General features: G+C 34.9%; 1 protein-coding gene across 1 annotated transcript; it reads left to right on the top strand.

Annotated features, from left to right (window-relative positions):
* Positions 1 to 7,900: 7,900 nt before the first annotated feature.
* LOC101900034 (prolyl 4-hydroxylase subunit alpha-1) lies at positions 7,901 to 27,984 on the top strand. Its single transcript, XM_011294327.3, has 9 exons — positions 7,901 to 8,125; positions 16,368 to 16,522; positions 21,989 to 22,145; positions 22,238 to 22,422; positions 22,511 to 22,668; positions 26,960 to 27,415; positions 27,484 to 27,540; positions 27,603 to 27,768; positions 27,837 to 27,984. The coding sequence occupies exons 1-9, from the start codon at positions 7,932 to 7,934 to the stop codon at positions 27,935 to 27,937; spliced, it is 1,629 nt and encodes a 542-aa protein (XP_011292629.2). The 5' UTR covers positions 7,901 to 7,931; the 3' UTR covers positions 27,938 to 27,984.
* Positions 27,985 to 27,995: the final 11 nt, after the last annotated feature.

Below are 27,995 nucleotides of genomic sequence, written 5' to 3' on the forward strand. Positions count from 1 at the left end.
CCCTTCCTTTGTATATATCTCGCTATAAATCCGATAAATTTACTATTGACACCTATTTAACGGTCAGAATTGACTTGTTCGTCTATTTGTGATTTCGCCGGGATTAAAAATATTCGCGGTTTAATGGAAAACTTGACTTTTATTTAATACAAATTTTATGGTCTATTTCACCCACTAAATATTACCCGATGACCATCAAAATTGGAAGGATTCTGCCCAGCCCTACGCCCTAGCCCCATGCAAACTTCCCCTAAATATTATGCGATCTTCTCCAAAAGCAATAGGCTTATATTCTGGCCCACCTCCATTCTAAAGTTCGTAAAGATCGGGCCATAATTGCGACCTGTAGAGTGATTACAAATTAATATGGACAGACGGACAGATGGACATACCTAGATCGACACAGCTCGGCGAGATAGGAAGATCCACATATACTTTCCTATATAGGAAGTCAATATTTCGAGGTGTTACATAATTGATGGCCCAATCAAACTTATAATACCCCCATTACATAGTGTTGCAGGGTATAAAAAGGAGTTTCACACAATTTAAAAGGTCCCTTTATTGTTAAATATTTCAACCAAAATAATTCTCGTATTGTTATAAGTAATATTGCCCATTACAATATAAACCTAATATTAGAAACATTAATCAAAATATTTAAAAAATGAGGAATACCTATTTTATCAGATTACTTTACAATGTAAACTTTCAAACGCGTGTTCTACTCTTTACTCCCCTCATAATATACTTGGTTTTTCTGTAATTGAAGAAAAAAAAACTGAATATTGTCGCGTAGTGTAATTGACAAATTTATAATTGAATCTCTCAACCTAATTTCTAAGAATATTTTTAAATACATGAGTATTTCTTGAAATCTTTCTAAATTTTTATAGAACCTTGTTCGGCATGTCATAATTTAATTATTAATTCTTCATGAAGTGTTTTTCAATAATACACTCTGATTAGATTAATGCTCTGTAAATATATTTTACGATATTCACACAATAAACTGGATTCCTAACGCCCACTCCAATATTAGGAATACGCAAATAAAATATAATAAAAATACTGTCAAGTTAAAAGTAGTAGTAGATACCTTTTGTTGCATACATGTGAAAATATACGATTACATGCAACCCGGATACAACCCTGAATTTTAAAAATGTAACGAGTTGAAGATACGAAGCCAACCTGACAAGGCGTACTAGTTTAAGCTCGTATAATTGATTTTAATAAACGTTTGTGAATTCTTAATTTAATATAAAAACGGTCGTTGTATTTCATTTGAGTATACGGAAACCAACAGACTTCAATCGATCACTTGACAATACTTTCTTTTTATAATTCGATAACTTTTTAATACGAGTAAATTTTGTCAAATACATATTGTGGAATGTAGACTATTTAACATTTTTGTGTAAACAAACGCCCACATGTCGATGTGACTTTTTGTTTTGAAATGTTTATGTATTAATTATCACTTAGAATTTAGACATAAACATTTAATAACTTTATAGCGAAGAAGAATTCAAACAAACATCATAAAATATTTTTTCACATCACATCATGCACTGATGCTGCTATTGCATTTGTCAATGCGCATACATACGTATACGTCTGTATAATAAATATTTATATTTGTGTTTAGCATAAGTTGACATTATTAAAATAATGAATTTATAATGTGTCAAATAAATTCAAGGCCTACAGCATGCATGTAGAATCGTTTTTTCAGCTTAAAATATTTGCATAGCATTTAATAGGACTTTGACTTAAATAAGCAATTGATAAATGATCTGCAACACACCGTTGAGCAGTGATAACTATATGGGGATACACGCAAAAACTGGTGAAGAATGATTTGAAAATGTATTGAAATTATTACTGAACTAGAATTAGCTTTTGTCTAACCTACTTATTCACGAAAACTCTGATGAAGAGCACCATTTCAGATTTCAATCACTATCCGTTCATTGAATTTCCAAAAATGCACTCCATGCTAAATTTTAAATATCTAGCTCTCAACGTTCTCTCAATAACAATGTTCTTAAAAAAGAATGGGACAGTCCCTTTAAGAATTTCTGTTGTCATAGTCATTAGTCTCTCTTGAAAATGCTTTTGAACTCAAGCTTTACGAATTCGCTGACTGTCATGTTATAGGGTTAACTAAAATTTAGTACCTTCTTTAGCCTCGTAGTTGAAATATACAAATACCCAGTCTTATCCATCTTCAGCATACATAAACAGTGACCACCATTCCAAATTTGATATTTTTAGATTCAGTGGTTTTGCCAGGGCATTAATATGTAAGCCAGATATTATTATATCTCAATGATAATTTTGAGTGTCGCATGTCTGGGAGGTCCCAGAAGTACTGGTCCAATTGAGTTCAACTCTTCGCATATGATTTGGGAGAATGGAACATCAAGTCGAACAAATTTATAACATGTGTGATCGGTATTAAATGTATCGATAATTGCTTCTAGCCATATTACACTATTAATCATATTTATTACACCCTCCACCATTTTATTAACTTTTATTTTATTTATTAACTTTTTCATTCCGTTTGTAACTCCTGGAAATATTTATAATAGACCCCACAGAGTATATATATTCTAGATCAGCGTAAAATTCTAAGATGATCTAGCGATGTCCCCCTGTCTCTTGTAATTCCGCTATCTTTCGATCGAATTGAAATAGAAGGCTAAAATTTTGCATGCATGCATAGTTCACCAGTAGGCAGGTTAAGTTCGTAAATGGGTCATGTTGTTCCACGTTTTCATATAGCCCCATTATAACGGTACCTCCCGGTATTCAGTATTTTCATGATTTTAGCAACATTAGTAACCGAAATTATTTCAAATTTCGTATTTGAAATTCGTAATGTTAATTCTATGACAAACATTTTTGTATGCAGGTCCACGTCTTCGCATAGCCCCCCTATAAAAGTACCTCCCGAAATACGGTATATTCATGATTTCAGCGACATTATATACGGTATTTGAAGTTCGTAATGGGTACAGCAGCCTATGACAAATTTCGTATTGGGGGATCTTAATGTTTACTACAGCCTATGGATAAAATTTTCGTATGCAGGTCCACGTCTTCGTATAGCCCCCATATTACCATACCTCCCAGTACTCGGTATTTTTATGATGTGTTCGACATTATTCACCGGAATTGTAACAAATTTCATATTTAAAATTAATAATGAGTTCTACAGCCTATGACAACAAATTTCTTAAGCAGGTCTTCGTATACTCTACATATAACAGTTTTCATTTAAGTGGTAGTTTCCGGAAGTATTTGAATTTTTTCAAGTTCCTTCCAAATGTGGAGGGTATTAAAAGTTCGGCCCGGCCTGCTTTTTTTACTTGTTAAATATTCGTTTTGAAGAGAAGTATTAGACAGAGTGCACTGATCTAGCCCCCCTCATAGTAAATGGAACGAATTAATACGAAAAAATAAATAGAATATGATTTGAGAGATTAAAACATCACATCGGATGATATGATGTATCAGAGTGCACCGAGCAAGCCTCTCTTATAATAAATAGAATTAATAAACGCGGAAAAATTAATATTGAATTTCAGTCTTTCAAAGTTGAAACTAATAAAATAAATCATATATGTTCAATACAGGTAAACAATAAGATGCTTTGGTGACTTGACCCATTTTGTTTTTATACCATATTTTTAAGATTTCAATAAATACTTACAATTTTCAATATCTTCATATACATGCACTTGTTTATTGGACTTTGAAAATCTTGACCAAAATGATTTAGAAATCTTTGAAATATATTGTATTGCTATTCTGATATGAAATTAATAGTAACCCCCAGATAAATTGCTTGACATGTACGCATCAAATTGATCCATGTTATATAATATACAGGAGAGAAATTGCTTGAAAGCTGTCCAGTTCTTTTCGATGGTTGGATGCAGCACATGTAGATGTTCCGTATAAATTAAAATTGGCAGAGAAAAATCATTTTAATGGAATCCTTTAATATGTTTCTACAAAATTAAAAATTTTAGGAAATAATATGAAACTGTTGTATTCTATTTCAAAAAACCAAAAAAAAAATTAGAAAACCTATTTTTTTTCTTAAAACTAAATTTCCTAGGGCTCCTATATTTTGAATTACAATTATTTCAAAATAAAAACTTCAAAGTGTCAGAATATTTAAGGCAAATATTATGTTAAATGCATTGTGTGGTGCTCATTTCTCTCAACAATTTGTATAAATGCATTCTTCTACCCTACACCACTATGTGATGGGGGGTATTATAATCCAATTATGTTAAACATCGAAATATTGGTCCACGACATAGGAATCTATATTTAGATCTTTCTATCTCGCCAAGATGAATCGATCTAGCTATGTATGTCCGTCTGTCCATGCTAAATTGTAATCAGATTTCAGTTCTATATTCTCATAAAATTTAGTATGCAGGTAGTTTTAAGGTCAGAAGAGAAGCCTATTGTTGGGGAAGATGATCGCAAAATATGTAGTGGTTGAAATGGCCAATGAACTCCGAACTTTGCATGGGACTTGAGTTTAATGCTGGGTAGAAGCCTTCCAATTTGAATGGTAATCGAAAAATATTTAACGCGTGAAATAGACCATAGCTTTTATGGAAAAAACTAAATCTCCTTTAAACCACGAACATTTTTAAATCCATCGAAATCACATATACACGAAAAGGTCACATACGACCGTTACATTGATGCTGATATGCAATATATCGCATATATAGAAATATACAATCTCATATACCAAAGAAGGCGCTGGACGGATTTTGATAATTCTAATAAAAATGTGAATATTTGTCCATAACATTTTGTGATGTTTTTTATCCCATGTGAATTTTTTAATTTGACTGGCAATATTTAGTTGTACATTTGTAATATTTTTCACCTTGCAACACTATGTGTTGGGGGTATTATATTCGCAATTAACGTCCGATCTTTACGAAATCTTGCATCGGGGTATAATTAGGATCACAAGAAAACACAAGAGAAATATTTGGGTTTTAAAATATAACCAAAACATAAACATTGTCCAGATTTTGCAATCACCCTACAGTTCTCAACTGAGGACCAATAGAGTTAAGGACAGCGCTAGAGCCCAGCATTTTGGATGGCCATCGGATAAAATTTAGCTGGTTAAATTGGCCACAATTTTCTGTGAAAAGATAGCAAAATTATAGAAATATATAAATATGTGCAAGGCACCCCAGTCCAATACAAGGTGAGATGAAAAAACTGCAACCAACTTCTGACTGCTGTCATTTTTAAGTCACACGTCCGACACTTGTAAAATTATTCCAGTGAAAGCATTTTTGTAAGAATTTTCCAGAAAAAAAGTTATTCGTGATGGAATTTAGGCGTGGTGGTCTGATTTCAATATATTTAGCTGAAAATCACAAGTGGCTATCGTTAGAGCACTCCAGCATTTAAATGTGAATAAATCTTTTTTGTCTCGTACCAGCTTTCGTTACAGTGATACTGGTATGCACCCTCCATTAAAGCCTTGGGCACGCAAACATGACAGGACTCAGCACGCGCCACCCAAGAATGGTTACAAAATGTCGCTTCATTCCCAGCGAACAATGGCCACCAAAATCTCCGGATACCAATCCGTTGGACTATTGTGTCTGGAGTATTTTGGAAAGCAAGGTTGGGACTACCAAATATCAAAGTGTCGATCACCTCAAGCAAGCGCTTCTCCGGGAAATGGGACGAACTACCACAGAGTATTCGGGCAGCATGTGACGGTTTCATTGACCGTTTGAAGGCCATAATTCGTTCCAAAAGTGACCAATTCGAACAAATCTAAACTTATTCTGAAATTTGATGCTTTTTCTGAAATTTTTTGCTTTCATTCAATAAAATTTGAAAAAAAAAACAGTAAAGAAAGCCTTAAAGTCGGGCGGGGCCGACTTTATGATACCCTACACCACTTTGCTAATTTAATCGTTTTTATGGGAGAATTCAGACATACACGCTATGATTATAATTATAATTTAAAGTTCAAAGGACTAAATATGCCGAAGCATTTTTATCTTTTAAATTCGGACTTGTATTGACCATTTGGTGCAAAATTAATTAGAAATCGGATAAAGATATACATGGGAGCTATATCCAAATCTGAACCGATCTCGATAAAATTTGACAAAGACATTTCTGAGCTGTATTTGATATATCTCCCTGTGGGTAACAAATATAACAAGTCGGATGAACAATATATATGGGAGCTATAGCTATATCTGAACCGATCTGAACCAAATTTGACGTACTAGCTTCTAGACTCAATTCGGTCGTAAGTGCCAAATTCCAAATTTAGACAAATATTAGACGTTTGGAGCACAATAAAAGGTAAATCGGACGAAGTTATATATGGGAGCTATATCCAAACCGATCTCGATAAAATTTAGCAAATGTATTTCTGAGCTGTATTTGCTACATTTCTCCATCAATTGTTGTTACAGAGTGCATATTACTGCAGCGGAGGACAAAAATAACAAATCGGATGAACAATATATATGGGAGCTATAGCTATATCTGAACCGATTTCGATCAAATTTGGCATACTTATTTTCAGGCCTAATTTGGTTGTATGTGCATAATTCCATACTATTCGGGCTGATATTACACGTTTGGTGCACAATAAAAGGCAAATCGGACGAAGATATATGTAGGAGCTATATCTACATTTTTACCGATTATCTCCAATTTCAATAGGGTTCGTCCTTGGGCCAAGCAAATGATCTGTGCTAAATTTCATCTGGATAGGGCAATAAATGCGATCTGTACGGACGGGCATGCATAAATCGACTCAGAATGTGATTCTATGCAGATCATCAAAAGGAACTATGGGTCTATCTCGTTTCCTTTTGCCTGTTACAAACAAATGCACAAAGTCATAATACCCTGACCACTTTGTGGTGTAGGGTAAAAAATGTAAAGATTATGGCGTTTGACTTTGTTGCAATTTTTTTATTTCACCCGTATACCCTCCATACTATAGTGGAAGATATAAAAATAGGTGTTGAGTATCTTCAAATATAATGACAAACTTCATATACCTCAATTCGTTGCCATTAGCTATTTTTGTCATCAGTGTCTGCTATTTTATAAACCACTGAATCGAAAATACTCTGCTAGCATATTACCCGTTGAGCATTTCCAGCCGCATTCAAAAATCTTAAATTATGTCATAAAAAATGTATTATCTGACGTTTGACTGAACACAATTAAATAGAATATTAAAAAGTCTAGAACCAAATGGGTATGCTAAAATAAAAGTTGTTCACCTTCTGATGCGGGTGCGGATGAAAAATCACTCTTCAAGCTAGAACTGTGCCATAATTTATGGCAAATTTGATTGAAGCATTTGAAAGCATCTCTTTGAAAATGTGAACACTATTCAGTGGAGAATAACGCCTCAGGAAACTAAGCAATAAAACAAAACATAAATAAGACACACCAAAAAAAAAAAAAACAAGTTCCATTGCGATATGCGTACATACCCACTTCTGAGCTAAGAAAATAGACTAGACGCTTATCCGGCAAACTCTCAACTATCACGCTTTAGTGAAATTCGAATGGACTATTCTACCAAATGATCAAATAAGCGGTCAAATGAAAATGACTTTGCAAATCAAATCAAGCTGTATGGACAGATAGACCGAACGACTGCCCGACAGAACAGCACTCACTCACAATTCAAGTGAAGAGCATATGTATGAAGAATTCTGTGTTGTTTTTTATTAAACAACTTGAAATTTGAAATTATTGAAACTTAACAACAAATTAGTTGACTTGCAAACGTGGTCGAGAAAGGATCGCCGGTCCCTGACGAAATAGGCGGAAACGTGAAACCCCTTCCGTGAACATTTGAAAAGTGCAAAATTGTGATGCTAGGAAATTTAAATAAATTAATTATTCCATTTTTAATTAGTGCAACAGTGTTGTGGCATTATGGCCAGGCCAAAGATTTCTATACTTCCACTGCTGGGCTGGAGGATTTATTCAAAACGGAACTACAACTTACAGCGGAAATGCAAAATTACATCGACACGCTAAGCCAACACATTGAAATGTTGCAAAGGTAGGGACGAACTACATGTCAATGTTAAACGCTCACACATGTACATATGTATATGGCACCGGATGTTCGCATGTTTGCAAAGTGGTTTTGGTTGATTGATGCTAATGTAAACTCAAATTGACATAAATTATGACTAAATTGACCTTTTGTTTTGTGGTTTTAGAATAAATATGAAAAATTATTTTTGGTTACAAAAATGTTAGAGAAATATGCATTGTTGTCGGTTAATTAGAAGGTCAATTTGTTGACCCATTTAATTCCTCGATTAGTTTTATTGTGCGGGGTTTGGTGATGACGAATATACGAAAAACTGATTTTTTTTTTTTGGTTTTTTTGGAAAGTAGTTTTTCTGCAAATAAGTGCAAGCCTTTTTATGGATCTAACAAGCTAATTGTCATCCAAAAATATGGAACTTAAATTTCTTTATTTTTGTGATGATGACTTCAAAAAGCTTGATGCAATAGAATCATACAACATTTAATACTTTTATACCCTCTACCATGGAGAATGGAGGATTAAGTTTATGATGGATTAAGTTTATCCCCAATGTAATATATATATACTTGATCAGCATAAAATTCTATGTCGATTAAGCAATGTCCTTCCGTCCGTCTGTGGAAATCACTCTAGCTTCCGAACGAAAGTAGTTTGATAAAATTCTACTCAAATGTATATTATGTCTTAAGAACTTTTGATATTAAAAATGGGCAATGTAGGTCCACCTTTTGGTATAACCCCCGTATAATGTTACCACCATACTTTCAGTGATTTAAGCGACATTATTCACCGGAATTGTTTTAAATTTGATATTTTAGGTTCGTAATGGATACAACAGCCTATTAAAGAAAATCGCCTGTGCAGGTCCACGTCTTCGTATAGTCCCATAAAACTGTACTTCCCCATATTCGGTATTTTGATGTATAGACCTTAATATAAGGGCTAATTTCGGTATTTTTTTTACTTGTTTCTCCCTATGCTGGTATTTAATGGTCATGGACAGATTATTTTGGAAAACTAAAGTATCTTAGATACGCTAAACTGTTTTATGACCCCATAAAGTATATTTATTTATTTATTTTGTTTTTTTTTTTTTTTTGATCAGAATAAAATTTTATAGCTATCAAATAATGTAATGTAACTTAGTAATTGGAGTTGGTAAAGAATACCATCAACTCGGGTTGCTGATTGTTTAATATGTGGACATTTTAATATAGCCTCCAGGTAACGGGTCTTTGTATGAATATTTCTCGCCTAAGTGAAAATTATCAATAAGTACACCGATCTAGTATAGCTACCATGTAACGGTTCCTCCAAATAATGAAACCGTTGATGGTTTCAAAAACAATTTTTTATCAAATTATTTTTTAACTTTGGATAATGCATTACAGGGTGAAATGAAAAAACGGCAACTAACTTCCGACTGCTGTCAATTTCTATGCCACTCGTCCGACAGCCGTTACAATTATTCCAGTGACAGCTACCTATATTGTTTACAAGTGTGCAGTAGCATTTTGGTGAGAATTTTCCAGAAAAAAATTATTCGTGATGGAATTCAAGCGTGATAGTGTGATTTCTTTATATTTGGCTGGAAAACCACAAGTAGCTATGGTTAGAGCATTCCAGCATTTAAATGTGAATAAATCTTTTGTGTCTCGTACCATCGCTCGTTACTGTGATACTAGTAGCGTAGCCCGGCGTCAAGGAAGTGGACAAAAGAAAACAGCAACATTAGCAGTATTGGTTCGAAAAGTAAAGAAGCAAACACATCGCAATATTCCATTCGGCAAATATTAAAAATAAGCTAAGGGTAAAGCCATTAAAAATCCAAAAAGTGCAAGAACTTACACTGTGGCTGAAAATGTGCACCTTCGGTTGACCATCAGAACTCAAGCGCCGGCCATGGTGATGGTGGGGGCCGCCATAACAGCCGATGGTCGCTCTCCGCTCGAATGAATTGACCGTGGCATCAGAATAAATGCCGAATTTTATCACGAAAATATTCTGGAGGGTATATTAAAGCCTTGGGCATGCAAACATTTTGGCCGCAGATCTTGGACATTCCAACAGGACTCAGCACTATCGCACTCAGCACGCGTCACCCAAGAATGGTTACAAAATGAGGTTCCTCGCTTCATTTCCAGCGCACAATGGCCACCAAAATCTCCGTATACCAATCCCTTTGGACTATTGTGTCTGGAGTATTTTGGGAAGCAAGGTTGGCACTAAAAAAACCAAAGTGTTGATCACCGCAGGCAAGCGCTTCACCGGGAATGGGCCAAAGTACCGCAGAGCAACATTCGGGCAGCGTGAGACGGTTTCATTGACCGTTTTAAGGCCATAATTCGTGCCAAAGGTGACCAAATCGAACAAATCTTAAGTTATTTTAAAATGTGATTCTATTTCCGACATTTTTTGCTTACATTCAATAACATTAAAAAAGTGTACAGATTATGGCGTTTGACTTTGTTGCAGTTGTTTATCTTATCCTGTAATTGGGACCTGTGGCGGAATTACAATTTAATATCAGCAATCGAGTTAGGAAGATCTATATCTAGTTTATATTTAATATCATTTTGGCACAAAACATTACAATATACTAACTTGCATATTATGAATGGGGGGAGTTACTAGAAGGAGTATTCCGATCAGTCCAATATTCACACCAGATCTAACGCTGCTGGATGTATATCATTATTCGAAGTGAAATTTGTAGACAATCGGGCATTTGGTTTACATTTTAAAGACTTATGATTATTTACAATTTTCACATTGTCCGTTTTTCCTGATATTGTTCATATTCGCACCTGACTTATCAGTGATACAAAAAAAAGGTTTGGTTCGAAGAAAATCATTCGATCATTTCTCTTTCCATGAGGTTTATTATACCCTACACCACAAGGTGGTCAGGGTATTATGTCTTTGTGCATTTGTTTGTAACAGGCAAAATGAAACGAGATAGACCCATAGTTCCTTTTGATGATCTGCATAGAATCACATTCTGAGTCGATTTATGCATGTCCGTCCGTCCGCCTGTCCATGTATTTTTGTAAACAAAGTACAGTTCGCATTTATTGCCCGATCCAGATGAAATTTTGCACAAATCATTCGTTTGGCCCAAGGATGAACCCTATTGGATAATCGGTCAAAATTTAGATATAGCTCCCATATATATCTTTGTCCGATTTGCTTTTTATTGTGCACCAAACGTGTAATATCAATCCGAATAGTATGAAATTTTGCACGTACGATCAGATTGGACTGAAAATAAGTATGCCAAATTTGATCGAGATCGGTTCAGATATAGCTATAGCTCCCATATATATTGTTCATCCGATTTGTTATTTTTGTCCTCCGCAGCCGTAATATGCATTCTGCAACAACAATATTTGGGGAAATATATCAAATACAGCTCAGAAATACTTTTCCTAAATTTTATCGAGATCGGTTCAGATTTGGATATAGCTCCCACATATAACTTCGTCCGATTTACCTTGGATTGTGCACCAAATGTCTAATATTTGCCCAAATTGGATGAAATGTGGCACTTACGACCGAATTGAGTCTAGAAGCTAGTATGTCAAATTTGGTGAAGATCGGTTCAGATATAGCTATAGCTCCCATATATACTGTTCATACGTGTATGATTGAATTCTCCTATTAAAATGTTTAATTGTTATGCGGAGCTCTGCTAAATTAGCAAAGTGGTGTAGAGTATCATAAAGTCGGCCCGCCCGACTTTAAGACTTTCTTTACTGGTTTTTTCTTTGATAATGCTGACTTTTAGTGGGAACCAATATTGTCATCTCTGATCTAAGTTTTATAATAATATTATTTTCGATCGATTCTAAATGTCTTGAAACAGATTTCGTCCAAAGAAAAGAGACTTAGGGTCTAAAAACGACCCACATTTTGGCCGTATGAAATGATATATACCCTGCGTAGCCATAATCGCATGAAATATAAATAATTCTACATAATTGTTAAGTTCGGCCGGGTCGAACTTCTAATGCCATATATCATTTAGAAGGAACTTGCAAAATGTTAAAAAGAATATTTTGAACAGACGGTTAGATGAAGCTATATGAAAACCTTTACGGACCTTTATAGACAGTTATCTGCAAAATAACTCCAAAGACCATGTATAAGATAACTCTGTTGAAAAATGTATCTAAAATCATGTTAAATGTTATATGGGGGGCGAAGGCGTGAATTTGTTTGGGCAATTTTCTGCCAATTCCGAATTTGGAATAATTCATGGTGTGCCAAAAATCGTCAATATCGTCAATAATCGTCAACTTAACGGTGGACTTCTACAGCCAATTGTCTGCCAGGGAAATGTGGCTAATAACACGTAAGCCATCTTCCACAAATAATTTGACACATCTCAAAATGCTGTTAAAACAGCAGTGACTCTTAAACATCTTCACACTGTTCCAAAGTGTAATGGTATGACAACTCGTGTCTTTAATTAAATCATATTTATGCAATTCAAAACAACAATTTATTCCAATTAAATCAATAATATTTAACGGTATATTTTCATTAATACCAAACCGGTATTTTGGAATGGTAAGCAGTAAATCAAATTTGTTTAATTGATCGTAATGGTCGGAATACAAATCCAGATCATATTATTTGTTTATATTTCAAAACCCACAAGACGTTAGTGGATGAAACGCAACAATTAAGAAATAAAGAAACAAAAATATTTCGCTAATGTTTCAATATTAAAAATAATTATAAAATAACAGTTTCTGTATGATTGTTGCTTAAGATTATAATTTTTTTTATAGTCTGAAAATTACAAGAGTATACAATTTTATATATTTTTTTTATAATTAAATAAACTATACATTTACATACGAAGCAGATTAACTCAAATGCTGTTTTCCTTAAGGTCATTAAAACAAATATTTCAGCAATAACTTTGTTCCCATACAGCAGGACATTTCTGAACAAAAACGAACAAACTTCCTGCAACCGAATACAAAAATATGACATTTGCAATCATCCATAATTCCTCTCATTTTCCATCATCATCATCGTCGTGTCTATTATTGTGAATGCAATTATTAAAAGTCAACACTACAAAAAAACACTTTGGTATTTGCTTGCAACTCAGTTGGTGGCTGATTGGTCGTCGTTCAGCCATAAAAAGGAAATCAATTTAAAGTTCACACTGAAACGTGTGAAAAAAATGGGAAACAAAGGTGAAAAGGCTAACAAACAAAAAATAAAAACAAAGCCAATATAGAAAGGAACAGCAATCAAATGCAATTAATTTCAACAATATCGATATGCAGTTATATGGCCTCTAACGAAGGGTAGTTAAAATATGATTTATTGCCATTGATTCGAAGTGTAATTATAATCCTTGGGAAGGATATTGTGTGAAATTAAAGTATGTTATGTCATTTTGATTATTAGTGCCATGTCATAATTCATAATTGCCATCATCCCTTAAAAATTGTCATTTGGCTCCAGTGTGCAAATATCATTGGATAGGCTAAAAGGTCGCTATGGACGAAATCCGTTTCAAGACATTTGGAGTCGGACCGGTGTATGTCTGTCTGGTGTGCACGACATCTCTTATAGTCCAGACTTGTTATATCGTAGTATTATTATGAAAGTTAGATTGAGCTTGGAGATGCGCAATATTGATCCACTCTTTTCACCATCTCCCCCACAAAAGGTCAACATTTCAAATAATTTACTTCATAACAAGTAAACAAGGAGCTAAGTTCGGCCGGGCCGAACTTTTTATACCATCCACAATTTGAAAGAAATTTGAAAAATTTCAAAAAAAAAAAAATCCGTCGAAAAGTACCCCTGAAATGAAAACCGATATATGGTGGCTATGCGAAGGCGTGGTCCTGCATAAGACATAAGCTGTAGTAACGATTAGTTATAGGCTGTGACAACGATTCCGAACTTCAAATGCGAAATTTGAAACAATTCCGGTGAATAATGTCGCTAATATCATCAAAATACCAAATAAAGGGGGGTAACGTTATATTTGGGCTTTACAAAGACATGGACCCGCATACACAATTTTCCTTCATAGGTTGTAGTACCCATTGCAAATTTTAAATACGAAATTTGAAAAAAAAACCGTTAATAATGTTGCTAAAATCATCAAAATTTCGAATATCGGGAGATATTGTTATATGAGGGCTATACGAAGACCTGAATCTATATACAATTTTTCGTCATAGGTTGAAATGCCTATTACAAACTTAAATTAAGACATTTGAAACAATTGTGGTAAATAATGTCGCAAAAATCATAAAAACACCGAATATCTGAGGGTATTGTTTTATGGGTGATTTACAAAAACGTGAACCTATGTAGACAATTCTCTTCCAGGGGGGAATGTACTCACAAGGAACTCCTATTGTGGAAATTAGGACAATTCCATCGAAAAATTACCATTATATGGGGCTATATCCACTCTTCTAGGGGATAGAGTACTCGCAAGAAACTCTTTTTTGTGGCTAAAATCATCAAAATGCCAAATATCGGGAGGTACCGTTATATTGGGGCTATACGAAGACGTGGACTTGTGAAGACAATTTTCTGTCTTACGCTGTATCATCAAATTACCAAATATCGGGAGGTACCTTTATATGGGACCTGGATCTGCACAGACAATTTTCTGTCAGAGGCTGTAGTATTCATTACGAACTTCGAATACAAAATATGAAACAATTCCGGTGGATAATGTCGCGAAAATCATCAAAGCTATATCAAAGCTATACGAAGACGTGGACCTGCACAGACAATTTTCTGCCTTAGGCTGTAGTATTCATTTCGAACTTAAAATACCAAATTTGAAACAATTCCAGCGAATAATGTGGCCAAAATCAATAAAACACCGAATATCGGGAGGTACCGTTATATGGGGGCTATGCGAAGACGTGGACCCGCACAGAAAATTTTCTGTCTTAGACTGTAGTATCCATTACGAACTTTAAATAAGAAATTTGTAACAATTCCGGAGAATAATGTCGCCAAAATCAACAAAGTACCGAATATCGGGAGGTATCCATTTCGAACTTAAATAACCAATTTGAAACGATTTCGGTGAATAATGTTGCTAAAATAATCAAAATACCGAATATCGGGAAGTACCGTTATATGAGGACAATACCAAAACGTGGATCTACATGGCCCATTTTCAATACCAAAAGTCCTGCAAATATAATATACATTTGAGTAAAATTTTATTAATATCAATTACTTCGTTCGGAAGCTAGAGTGATTTCCACAGATGGATAGACGGACTGACCCCAAAATTTGCACCCCTATATTTTTACATATATTTCGCAATATAGCGATATAGGATATAGCGTTTGGAATATTCGCCTTGTAAGGATTGCTCCAATTTCAAATATTATTATTATCGCTAAATGTTGACGTTTTGAGTTCTTGTAATGTAGAAACGCTATTTACAGAAAACATTTTGTTACGGCCCTTATTAGAAGAGGGAACTTGTCCGTTTATTTAGGTTACTTTGCGGTGTAAACTTTCAAAGTGTTGATACACATGTCTTCTTTTTCAGCTCTACTTTCGTAATCTGTCGAATTTTCCCCACAATTATTTTTTGTGTTGTACAGTGTAATCAACCATAAAAAAATCACTTTGAATAGCTTTACCTTCTCAAATGAGGATTGTTGATAAGATATGTTCACAACGTGACAAAAAATGTCTCATTCAATTCAGATGGTGTTAAAAATGTATTTGGAAATATTTTCAAAATATGCACAATATCATCAATAATACAAAAAACATATTTGCATTAGAAAAGAAGTAACACTCGTTCACACAATTAACTGGTCTACGGCCGGCCATAATGCTTCTAAACAAAACAATAAAATTAATATGCAAATATTGAAAAAAAAAAAAAAACTTAGAAATGCATTGAAACTTAACAGAACTAGTGAACAATTTATGACATTTGCCATAGCTATCTTTTTGCAGCGATCGAGCCAAATTAAATTAGTTGAAAAACTAGATTGAAAAAAAGACAAAAGATGTTTTTTATATTACTTCTCAATAAAGGTGAATTAATTAAATTTATCTGTCATTTTCTACTACTGCTGCTGCTGCTGCGGAGTGTTGTTGGCTTACTTTCTACCAATGTTCCCTATACTCTATTGACAAAATTATTATTTTGCAATAAACTTTAGGATAATTCAATTTTTAATTAAATATTTAAATTTCTCTTTTGTTTGTCGCCCAGTGAAATGAATATAATACATCAAGAACACAGCATGGCCTCTAATGATCTTGAGGGTTACCTCAGCAATCCAATAAATTCATATCGTCTGATAAAACGTCTCTTTACCGATTGGCCCACATTTGAAGACACCATTGCAATGGACACGACACGTACAGGTAAGTAAACAGACCAAGTGGCCCAGGTGGTAAACAAAATGTAATGAATATTTTCTTTAACAACAGCATGACATACGACATGTCTGTATGTACCATGCATATGTACTACATTCAATTGCCGTTATGCAAATCATGTACAATGGGGTGACATATGGAAAGTTGAAAAAAGATATGCTAGTGAGAGAGATGCATTAATGGATTAATAACATATAGTATATAATTTCTGTATGTGAAGTAGGCGCATATGTGAGATTTTTAATGTTATGTACAGGGTTGCCCATATTCGACGGACCCATGACTCTTTGGGGCCATTCCAATCGACGAGGCTTGTCCGCAGGCAACATTTTTTGCGTCAATTGAATTTTGTACGGAAACAAATGCAAATCAATGCGAATAATCCGTTGTAAAGTGGACCGAGCCATGCCCAACTGCTGAGAACGGCGTTTTTGGGATGTTCTTGGGGATCTCTCAACACTGGCTCGTACGGCAGCGATATTCTCGGCCGATCGCCTTGGTCGACTTTTATATGTCCTCTTCGGATTAGAAAGAGCCTTACCAGTCGAAAATTTTTCGTATAAACACTTAATTGTGTTAGAAGGCGCACTTCTCACATTTTTTAATGTTTAAAAAGCATGTTGAGTTTTCACAATTGCCTTCTTCTGTTGAATGTAAATTTCAACTATTTCGTGTGGCGTGTATTGATTCATGGTAAAAATCTGCTTGGACTGACGCTTCAAACGCGGTATGTCATTAAGCGATGTGACATCTCTGTCAAAAGTTATGGCGTTGCCAGATGGGTCCGTCGAATATGGACAACCCTGTATATTTTCCACATTTTTCATTTTTCGGAAAGAATAATAGGAAATAAAAAATTCAACGTGTTCATGTGTAAACCTTACACACCGACCTCAATGTCAATTTTCAGAATTTCAGGTCTATCCCTTCACTCAACGATTCATTTTATGGCATTTTACACTTTTCGTCCAAAACCACCTTCATGTCTAAACCACAGTCATTAATAGTGACATCTATATCAAATTTTAGGATTTAAACTTTCAGGATTTCATTTCAGTACTTTATGTATAATTTTAGTACACATTTCCAAAACCATATCTTTATTCCAGAAACCAACAAATAGACTTCAATATCAATTTTCAAAATTTCAGCTCTATTTCAGCATCCAATACCAAATTTGGTACTATTTATATCCAAAACGACGCCCATATCTTTGTACACATATCCAAAACGACGCCCATATCTTTGCAACAGACACCATCAGTGACGTCTATATCGAATTTCAAGAGTTTATCTCTTCACCTTTCGTACAATTATAGTACTATTTCCCAAACCCACCTCCATATCTCAACTCCAAATACCACATTAATATCAAATTTGAAAATTCCAGTGCTATGTCTTCACCCACTACCAAATTTAGTACCATTTAGTACTTTTCGTAAAAATATAGGACGCCTTTCCAAACCAGTGTCAAATCTCAGACACGGATACCATATGTAATCTATATATCAAATTTCAGAATTTTATCACTATCCCTTCACCCACTACCAAATTTAGTACCATTTGGTACTTTTCGTAAAAATATAGGACGCATTTCCAAACCAGTGCCAAATCTCAGACACGGATACCATATGTAATCTATATATCAAATTTCAGAATTTTATCACTATCCCTTCACCCAATACCAAATAGAGTACCATTGGGTACTTTTCGTATAGTACACATTTATAGTACACATTTCTAATCCCACCTCCATATATCAATTCCAGATACCAACAGAGACCTCAATGTTAAACTTGAGGATTCCAGCTATATCCCTTTATCCAATACCAAATTTAGTACCATTTTCTTTTTGAACAATTATAGTATGTATTTCCAAACCCCAAATATCATCGGATATCACCCAATACCAAAAATAGTAAAATTCAATATTATTGTAAACATGTCTGAAATCACCTCCATATGTCCATATGTCCACATGACCCTAATACCAAATTTCAGATTTCAAGCACTATCTGTTCACCCAATATCAAGTAGTACCAAATATAGTACTATGTAGTGGTACTAGTTGTACACATTTCCAAAACCACCTCTTTACCACAGCCTACTACCAACAAGGACCCAAATACCAAAAATTCGAAGTTTCATCTTCGTCCGTTCACCCAAAACCTAATTGTTCCAAATTTGATACCATTTAGTACAGTTAGCATCCTTCGTACCCATTTCGAAAACCACCTTCATATATTGAACTTTCTTTCCAACCTTTATTCTTATACCAGATTTTAAGTTTTTACCTCTATCACTTCACATAATACCAAATAGTGCAATTTTAGAAGTTCAGTACCGTTTTAGATATTTTCGTAACCTTACAGTTCGGATTTCCAAAAACCCTTTGATACATCTATCATGTACTCTATCAGTGACTCTCCTTCCAAATTTCAGCTCATTCAATTTGTCCAATACAAAGTATTTAATTTTTAGTACTTTTCGTAGCCTTTTAGTACGACTATCAATCACAAACCTTCGCACCAAGACTGACCTTCGTGCAAAATTTCAAGATTCTAGTTTCAGCCGTTTCCGATTGCCTAGTTACGATCCTCAATGGGGTGATACAATGGGGCTACAACTAGCTCCCATAAATACACTTCGTCCGTTTCGATTTGAGTCCAAAAGCCTAAATATGAACTCATAACTATGACATTTTGTCCAATATTTCAGATACAGCGTTAAAATACTTCTGCCAATTTTTGTGGAGATCAGTTCAGATTTAGATATATAGCTTTCATATATATCTTTGTCCGATTCGAAATTTATTTACTTAGAACAATAATATTTCTTAGACAGATACAGGGTGAGATAAAGAAACTGCAACAAAGTCAAACGCCATAACTTTTAAATTTTATTGAATTAAAGCAAAAAATGTCCGAAATAGCATCAAGTTTTATAATAAGTTTAGATTTGTTCGAATTGGTCACCTTTTGCCCGAATTATGGCCTTCAAACAGTCAATAAAACCATCACACGCTGCCCGAATGGTCATTCCCGGTAAAGCGCTTGCTTGAGGTGATCGACACTTTGGTGTGTTTTAGTGCCAACCTTGCTTTCCAAAATACTCAAGACAAAATAGTCGGATTGGTATCCGGAGATTTTGGTGGCCATTGTGTGCTGGAAATTAAGCGAGGAACATGATTTTGTAACCATTCTTGGGCGGTGCGTGCTGAGTGCGGTGGTGCTGAGTCCTGTTGGAATGTCCAAAGTCTGCGACCAAAATGTTTGCGTGCTCACAAGTCGAACTAGTGGTTTAGAAATAACAGCAGTCTGAAGTTGGTTGCAGTTTTTTCATCTCATCCCGTATATGTATTTCAACCAATTTTACTATAAAACCCTCAAAGCCATATTTTCCACATAAATTCTGCCAAGTTTGGACCTAAGTGATTCAGATATAGCTATAGCTTCCAAATATATGCTTCAACCGATTTTATCTAAAGAGAAAAATATCTCTGCCAAATAAGTAGGTACGTCACGCCCTTTGGTAACAATTTGACAGCATATGGAGCAATTTCTTTGACAAAGACACAGCCACGCATACGATTTATATCTTTCCAATCGCAATAGAATAATAGTAACATATTTAAAGCTACAAACATTTTTATACCCTCCACCATACTATGGAGGGTATATTAACTTTGTCATTCCGTTTGTAACTCCTCGAAATACTCACGTCAGACCCAACAAAGTATATATATTCTTAATCAGCGTAAAATTCTAAGTCGATTTAGCGATGTCTGACTGTCCGTCTGTCTGTTGTAATAACGCTATCTTTCGAACGAATTGAGATAGAAGGCTAAAATTTGGCAAACATGTTTATTTTTCCAGTAGGCAGGTTAAGTTCGTAAATGGGCCATATAGGTCCACGCCCCTTATAGCCCCCATATAACGGTACCTCCCGAGATTCGGTATTTTGATGATTTTAGCGACATTATTAACCGGAATTGTTTCAAATTTGGTGTTTGAAGTTCGAAATGGATACTACAGCCTTAGACAGAAAATTGTCTGTGCAGGTCCACGTCTTCATATAGCCCCCATATAACGGTACCACCTGCTATTCGGTTTTTTGAGGATTTTAGTGACATTATTCACCAGAATTGTTTCAAATTTAATATTTGAAGTTCCAAAGGGATATTACAGCCTAAGACAGAAAATTGTCTGTGCAGGTCTACGTCTTCATATATCCCCCATATAACGGTACTTCCCGATATTCGGTATTTTGATGATTTTAGCGACATTATTCACCAGAATTGTTTCAAATTTAATATTTGAAGTTCCAAAGGGATATTACAGCCTAAGACAGAAAATTGTCTGTGCAGGTCTACGTCTTCATATATCCACCATATAACGGTACTTCCCGATATTCGGTATTTTGATGATTTTAGCGACATTATTAACCGGAATTGTTTCAAATTTGGTATTTAAAGTTCATAATGGATTCTACAGCCTACGACAGAAAATTGTCTATGCAGGCCCACGTCTTCGTATAGCCCCCATATAACGGTACCTCCCAATATTCGGTATTTGGATGATTTTATCGTCATTGTTCACCGGAATTGTTTCAAATTACGTATTTAGAATACGTAATGGGATCTACAGTCTGTGACAGAAAATTGTCTGTGCAGGTCCAGGTTTTCGTATAGGCCCCATATATCAGTACCTCCCTATATTCGGTATTTTGACGAGTTTAGGTACAATACCCACCGAAATTATTTGAGATGTCGTATTTGAACTTCGTAATGGACAGAACATTTTACCGTTCACCGTTTATTTCAAGCTTTCGAATTTGAATATGGTAATGGCTTATGACAAACAATGCCTATGTAGGTCCACGTCGTATAGACCCCAATAAAACATCTATATTCGGTATTTTTTAAATTTAAACAGAATTTGTTAAGGATTTTATTTTTTGAAAATGGTGGAGGGTATTAAAAGTTCGGCCCGGCCGAACTTACTGCTTTTTAACTTGTTATAGTTTCAGAATGTATCGAAAGTAGGCTGGAAGCAAATATTTAAATATCTAGCTCTGCTCGATAATCTCACACTAATGCACAATATTTATTACCTTTTGGTAATTTTCGAACATTTAATACGAATGTTCAATACTTTTCTGTGTGTTTCATTTTATCATTATTAGGGATGAAGCCAATTAGCAAATTTCCACAGTTGTGCACTTACAACTTTTAGGTACTATTTGGTACAATTTAACATACAAAATTTTAAAATTCAAGCTTTAACCGTCATCACTATATTACTTTTATAAACAATTTAGATAAATGTTACGATTAATACATTTTCAATGATATCTTTTCACCCCACTGTGCATTTCGGCACACCGACAAACATCATTTTTCTTATCAACATCATCAACATCATCCGTAACATTGTCATTTTGGTTTTCTAGACTTTCTCGGCAACTTTGAGACACTCAAACAAAACTTAAGTTTTCCCACACAAATTGATATGACCGGATCAACAATGGCGCTGGTACGCCTGCAGGAGACATATAGATTAGATGTCGAACAAGTGGCCAGTGGTATCCTCAATGGAAATAAATATGGGTATGTTAGACATCTACATACATGACACATACACATACATATGTGGCTTACATGTGTTTTTAATTTTTAATAATTTATTAAACAAAAAATAGTTCTGGCATGACGTGGCAAGATTGTTATGCGATTGGTGAATATTTATATGCTATGAAAGATTATAATCATACGATACCGTGGTTTAAGCAAACAACAAAAATACTACAAGCCGACGCATATCTCAGCGAAATGGATGGTTTTCTGGACTTTATGGAAAATTTGGTGGAATATTATCGTACCATGGGTAAGAAATTTGGTCTTTTTTTTTTTGAAAACGTAGAAACGTTTTCAAAATAATATTAAAATTAATAAAATTTATTTTTTTCCATCAGGTGAATATGAATCAGCATTGGACCTATTAGATTATATCTTGGAAAGGAATCCTCAGCGTGAACATATTCGGGAAAAACGAGTTGAATTGGAGCATAAAATGAAAACAGCTGCTGATGAGGTGCCTTTGGAAAAACCTGTTATTGAGAGTGAATATTATGTAAGTATAATATTGCAGATGTCGGTATTGGCAATTCGACAGAATTTATATCGTTACAAGTTAAAAAGCAGTATGTTCGGCCGGGCCGAACTTTGAATACCCTCCACCATTTGGAACGAATTAGAAAATTTTCAAAAAATAAAATCCATTAAATATATCTAATATCGGAAGGTGCCGATATATGGGGGGATATACGATATTGTGGACCTATATAGATAATTCTCTTCCGAGGTAAATACCGCATATCGGAGGGTACCGTTGTATGGGGGCTATACGACTCCTTGTGTGGATTATCAGACAATTTCGTTGAAAAATGTGGTTAAAATCATCAAAATACCGTTTATCGGAGGGTACCGTTATATGGGGGCTATACGATATCGTGGACCTATATAGAAAATTCTCCTCCGAGGTATAAAGTACCCACAAGGTACTCCTTGTGTGGATTTTTAGACAACTCCGGTGAAAAATGTGGGTAAAATCATAAAAATACCGAATATCGGGGGGTACCATTATATGGGGGCTATACGATATAGTGGACCTATATAGATAATACTCTTCCAAGGGATAAAGTACCCACAAGGAACTCCTTGTGTGGATTATCAGATATTTCCGTTGAAAAATGTGGCTAAAATCATTAAAATTCCGAATATCGGAGGGTACCGTTATATGGGGGCTATACGATATCGTAGACCTATATAGAAAATTCTCCTCCGAGGTATAAAGTACCCACAAGGTACTCCTTGTGTGGATTTTTCGGACAATTCCGTTGAAAAGATTTGCTAAAATACTCAAAATACCGTATATCGGATGGTACCGTTATATGCGGGGGTATACGATATCGTGGACCTATATTGATAATTCTCTTCCAAGGGGTAATCTACCCACAAGGAACTCCTTGTGTGGATTATCAAACAATTCCGTTGAAAAATTTGGCTAAAATCATCAAAATGCCGAATATCGGAGGGTACCGTTATATGGGGGCTATACGATATCGTGAACCTATATAGAAAATTCTCTTCCGAGGTATAAAGTACCCACAAGGTACTCCTCGTGTGGATTTTCAGACAATTCCGATATGTGGCTAAAATCATCAAAATACCGAATATCGGAGGGTACCGTTATATGCGGGGGTATACGATATCGTGGACCTATATAGATAATTCTCTTCCAAGGTATAAAGTACCCCCTAGGGACTCCTTTTGTGGAATTTCAGACAATTCCATTGATAAATGTGGCTAACATCATCAAAATACCGAATATCGGGGGGTACCGTTATATGGGGGCTATACCATATCGTGGACCGATATAGCCCATGTTCAAACTTGACCAGCCTGCAGACAAAAGAGCGATCTGTGCAAAATTTTAGCTTCCTATCTCAATCCGTTTAGACTGTTGTGTGATAACAACAGACGGACAAACTGACGGACAGGGCTAAATCGTCTTTGAATTTTACGCTAAATGATTATTTCATTGAGTTACAAACGGAATGACGAACTTAATATACCCTCCATATTATGTATGGTGGAGAGTGTAAAAACTAATAAGGAGGATAAAGACAAATGCGGGTTAGTATTTTACAAGTAACAATTGTACACTTTTTGATTGGAAAACAAGTTAAAAAGTATCAATCGGTTCTGCCGATAGACGTATACCCTCAGCCAATGTTCATCTAACACAGATAAAAATATTGGTATGGGCGAAATTACAAGAAAATCAAACATTATTTCATACATCTCAGGTCTCTAGTTAAGAGAGATATATTTATATATAGGAAGATGCAAAGAATCGCTGACTTTTTTCGCAAGTTATGACGGATATGACCCTTTGTGGGTGAGGTACCAGAAGGGGTTCGCAAAAATATATCATTTACACAACAGATCTTGTATTAGCAAAACTGTGTGAAATTTGAAGAGAGTTTAAAGTTTATTTCGTTTCTTTGAGCGTTTTGTTGTTCAAAATTTGAACCAAATATGGGGCAGGTAGCGAAGGAAATGGCCCGATCTCTACCATCTTTATAATACATCTTGTTTTCATTGAAATATTGAGATGTACCAAGTCTGGAATGTAATCGGATGTTAATTTAGCTTCTAATGAGTTTCATGGATATTAAAAATGTTGAGCCTTTGTGGGGGAGGTACCAGAAGGAGTAGACCGATATGTCGCATCTTCAAAACAGATGTTTTGTTAGTAGAAATAATGGGATGTGTGAAATACATATAAAGAGAACCTGATGCTTATTTCGTATTTTATAAATGTTTTAGTTATTCAAAACTATAACCCTTTGTGTCAGATCCCTACCGTTTTTATAACAGGTCCTGCGTTGATAGAAATATTCAGATATGCCAAGTCTAAATGGAATCGGATGTTAATTTCGCATCTTATGAGCTTAATGGGTATTAAAAAATTTCGACCTTTTGTAGGTGAGGTAGCAAAAGGAGTGGACCGATATATTCCATCTTAACACCAGATCTTGGGTTTATAAAAATATTAGGAGGTGTAAAATTTGAAGACAATCTGACTCTTAAATCACCCTTTGTTGACCCTTTGTGGGAGAGACATCATGAAGTGGACCGATATTATCCATTTTTTGCGCCTGACTTGGAACTGACGTAAATATTAGGATTTGTAAAGTTTCCCTTCTGTGCAAAAAATATATTTTTCGAAAATTTTGACTTTTTGTGGGGGAGGTACCAGAAGGAGTGGAACGATATTGCTTATCTCCGAACTCGATCTAAGTTTGACAAAAATATTACGATGTACTAAGTTTGAATTAAATCGGATACTCCATTCGATAGTTATCGTGTACAGCAACCAGCCAGACAAGCGGACGGTCGGATAGCTATATCTACTCCAAATGTCCCGAAACGGATTTGGTCCAAAGAGACCTAGGGTCTAATATCGCCATTTCGATTAGGCACGTTTGAAATTTTGACCCTTTGTGGGGGAGACACATCATGAAGTGGACCGATATTATCCATTTTTTGCGCCTGACTTAGAACTGACGTCAATATTAGGATTTGTAAAGTTTCCCTTCTGTGCAAAAAAAATATATTTTTCGAAAATTTCGACTTTTTGTGGGGGAGGTACCAGAAGGATATTGCCCATCTCCGAACTCGATCTAAATTTGACAAAAATATTACGATGTACCAAGTTTGTATTAAATCGGATACTCCCTTCGATAGTTATCGTGCGCAGCAGCCAGCCAGACAAGCGGACGGACGGACATAGCTAGATCTACTCCAAATGTTCTGAAACGGATTTGGTCCAAAGAGACCTAGGGTCTAAGATCGCCATTTCGATTAGGCACGTTTTGGCCGTATCAAATGATACATGCCCTCTCTAGCCATATGGCTGAGGGTATAACCATAGACAAATGAAAATATAGACAATGAAATGCTCTCACCGTTTATCTTCGAAAAAAATCGAATCAGCAGATGTCGTTCATATCGTTTCAGGGGTTTGAGTGGGAAGTCACTCAATTCCAAAACGTTAAAAATAACAAAAACTGTAAAATATTTGTCAGTTGAAAATTATTTCATAATAAAAGAAATGTGAAAAGTACGTGATGACATCGAAAAATATAGGAATATTCCAGTGAAATTCTTGAAAAACGATAAAATGTGTTTTCGAAGTCGAGTGGCTTGAACGCGTAAATCATCATGTTGACTATGCAAAACATGATGAGAGCCACCTGGAAAAAAAAACTAACTTTTCGTTGTCTATATTTTCATTTGTCTATGGTATAACTAGCCATAATAAGGGATAATAAACAGGAATTCTAAATACTGTCTTGAAGTACTCAAGTCAAATAGTCAAAAACGTTTTAGTATGCTCGTATTCCAAAAAATTTCAACTGTGTTAGTTCGTATCATTTCATTTCAGCTTTATAGGTTAGTATGTTAAGTTTCCTTTTGTACCTTTATCCCAATACAAAACACCATAGGTAAAGAAATCCACCAATATCATGATAACAACTTCGCTCTATACACTAATTGTGTTTTACGTTTTTACGGCGTCCTGTATGGTCCTCTTTTTGATTCTAAAATATGGAATTATAATCTTAATATACCCTTAGTGGCTGACTTTCTGGACTTTATTATATATTTTAAACTGGTGTTTATACAAATATTAGTAATAAAGTTACACTGCCAACAATTTGAAAACTAACATCGAACGTATGTTTAGACATGTAAAAATATTTTCCATTTTCCCAAAGTAGCGGGCTATTGCTTAAAGGAAGAAAATATTTTAAATATATAATCCATATTTGAAATAATTCGTTTCATTTCAGAAAACCAGAGAATTTAAACAATTCGAAAGTATCTGTCGTGGTGATTATGAGGACGACTTTAGGCCTGAGCAAAAAGCGCTCTTTTGTAAATATTTTACCAACAATCATCCATATCGTCTTCTGCAACCATACAAGGTGGAACAGCTTTCACTGGATCCATATATTATTCAGGTTTATGATGTGCTCACAGATGAAGAAATCAAGACCGTTAAAAGTATTGCTAAGCCCCATATGGAGAGATCAAAAGTTTTCAATTTAGAGACCGATGAACATGAAGATTCTGAAACACGGACCAGCCATACGGCATGGATGAAATACTATGCAGATGAAGTATTTGGACGAATGTTGCAACATGTCCAGGATATATCTGGATTGGATTATACCAATGCCGAGGATATGCAAATTGTCAACTATGGATTGGGTGGTCATTATGGACCGCATTTTGATTTTTTCACCGTAAATATATATTGGAATGAAGAGGTCATGGAAACCATGAAATAAAATCTTGATTATCTTTTTTAAAGGAATCTTCTTGGTTTACTCCCGAAGATGGTAATCGCATCACAACTGCCATGTTTTATGTATGTAAAATTTGCCATTTTTCAATTTTTTTGATAACAATCGAGTTCCCCTTTACTTCCAGCTATCTGATGTTGAAGAAGGCGGTGGCACTGGTTTTACTTTCCTCAAACTGTTGGTGAAACCGCGCAAGGGTTCTTTGCTCTTTTGGTATAACTTACATGCCTCCGGCGACGAGGATTATCGCTCTAATCATGGTGCTTGTCCAGTTTTAAAGGGTTCCAAATGGAGTAAGTTCGAATTTCATGATACAAGTTTAAAGAATGTAAAAATTATAATATTTTATTATTTTTTTCAGTTGCCAACATTTGGGTCAGAGAACGTGATCAGTTCTTAACCAAACCATGTGATCTCACAACCAACCATGAAGTATCCTTAATTTATAAAGAATTATTTTAGATTTAATACCTTAATTTATTTAAAAAATTGCAACCAATTTGTTTTAATTTTTCGCAAA

Source organism: Musca domestica, unplaced genomic scaffold (assembly GCF_030504385.1).
Source record: "Musca domestica strain aabys unplaced genomic scaffold, Musca_domestica.polishedcontigs.V.1.1 1, whole genome shotgun sequence".
In the NCBI taxonomy this organism is placed as follows: Eukaryota; Metazoa; Arthropoda; class Insecta; order Diptera; family Muscidae; genus Musca; species Musca domestica.

Coding starts and splice junctions, on each gene's coding strand:
- LOC101900034 (XM_011294327.3), top strand. CDS start 7,932: ATGCTAGGAAATTTAAATAAATTAATTATTCCATTTTTAATTAGTGCA. Junction 16,523..21,988: donor AATGGACACGACACGTACAG/GTAAGTAAACAG, acceptor TTGGTTTTCTAG/ACTTTCTCGGCAACTTTGAG. Junction 22,423..22,510: donor GGAATATTATCGTACCATGG/GTAAGAAATTTG, acceptor TTTTTCCATCAG/GTGAATATGAATCAGCATTG.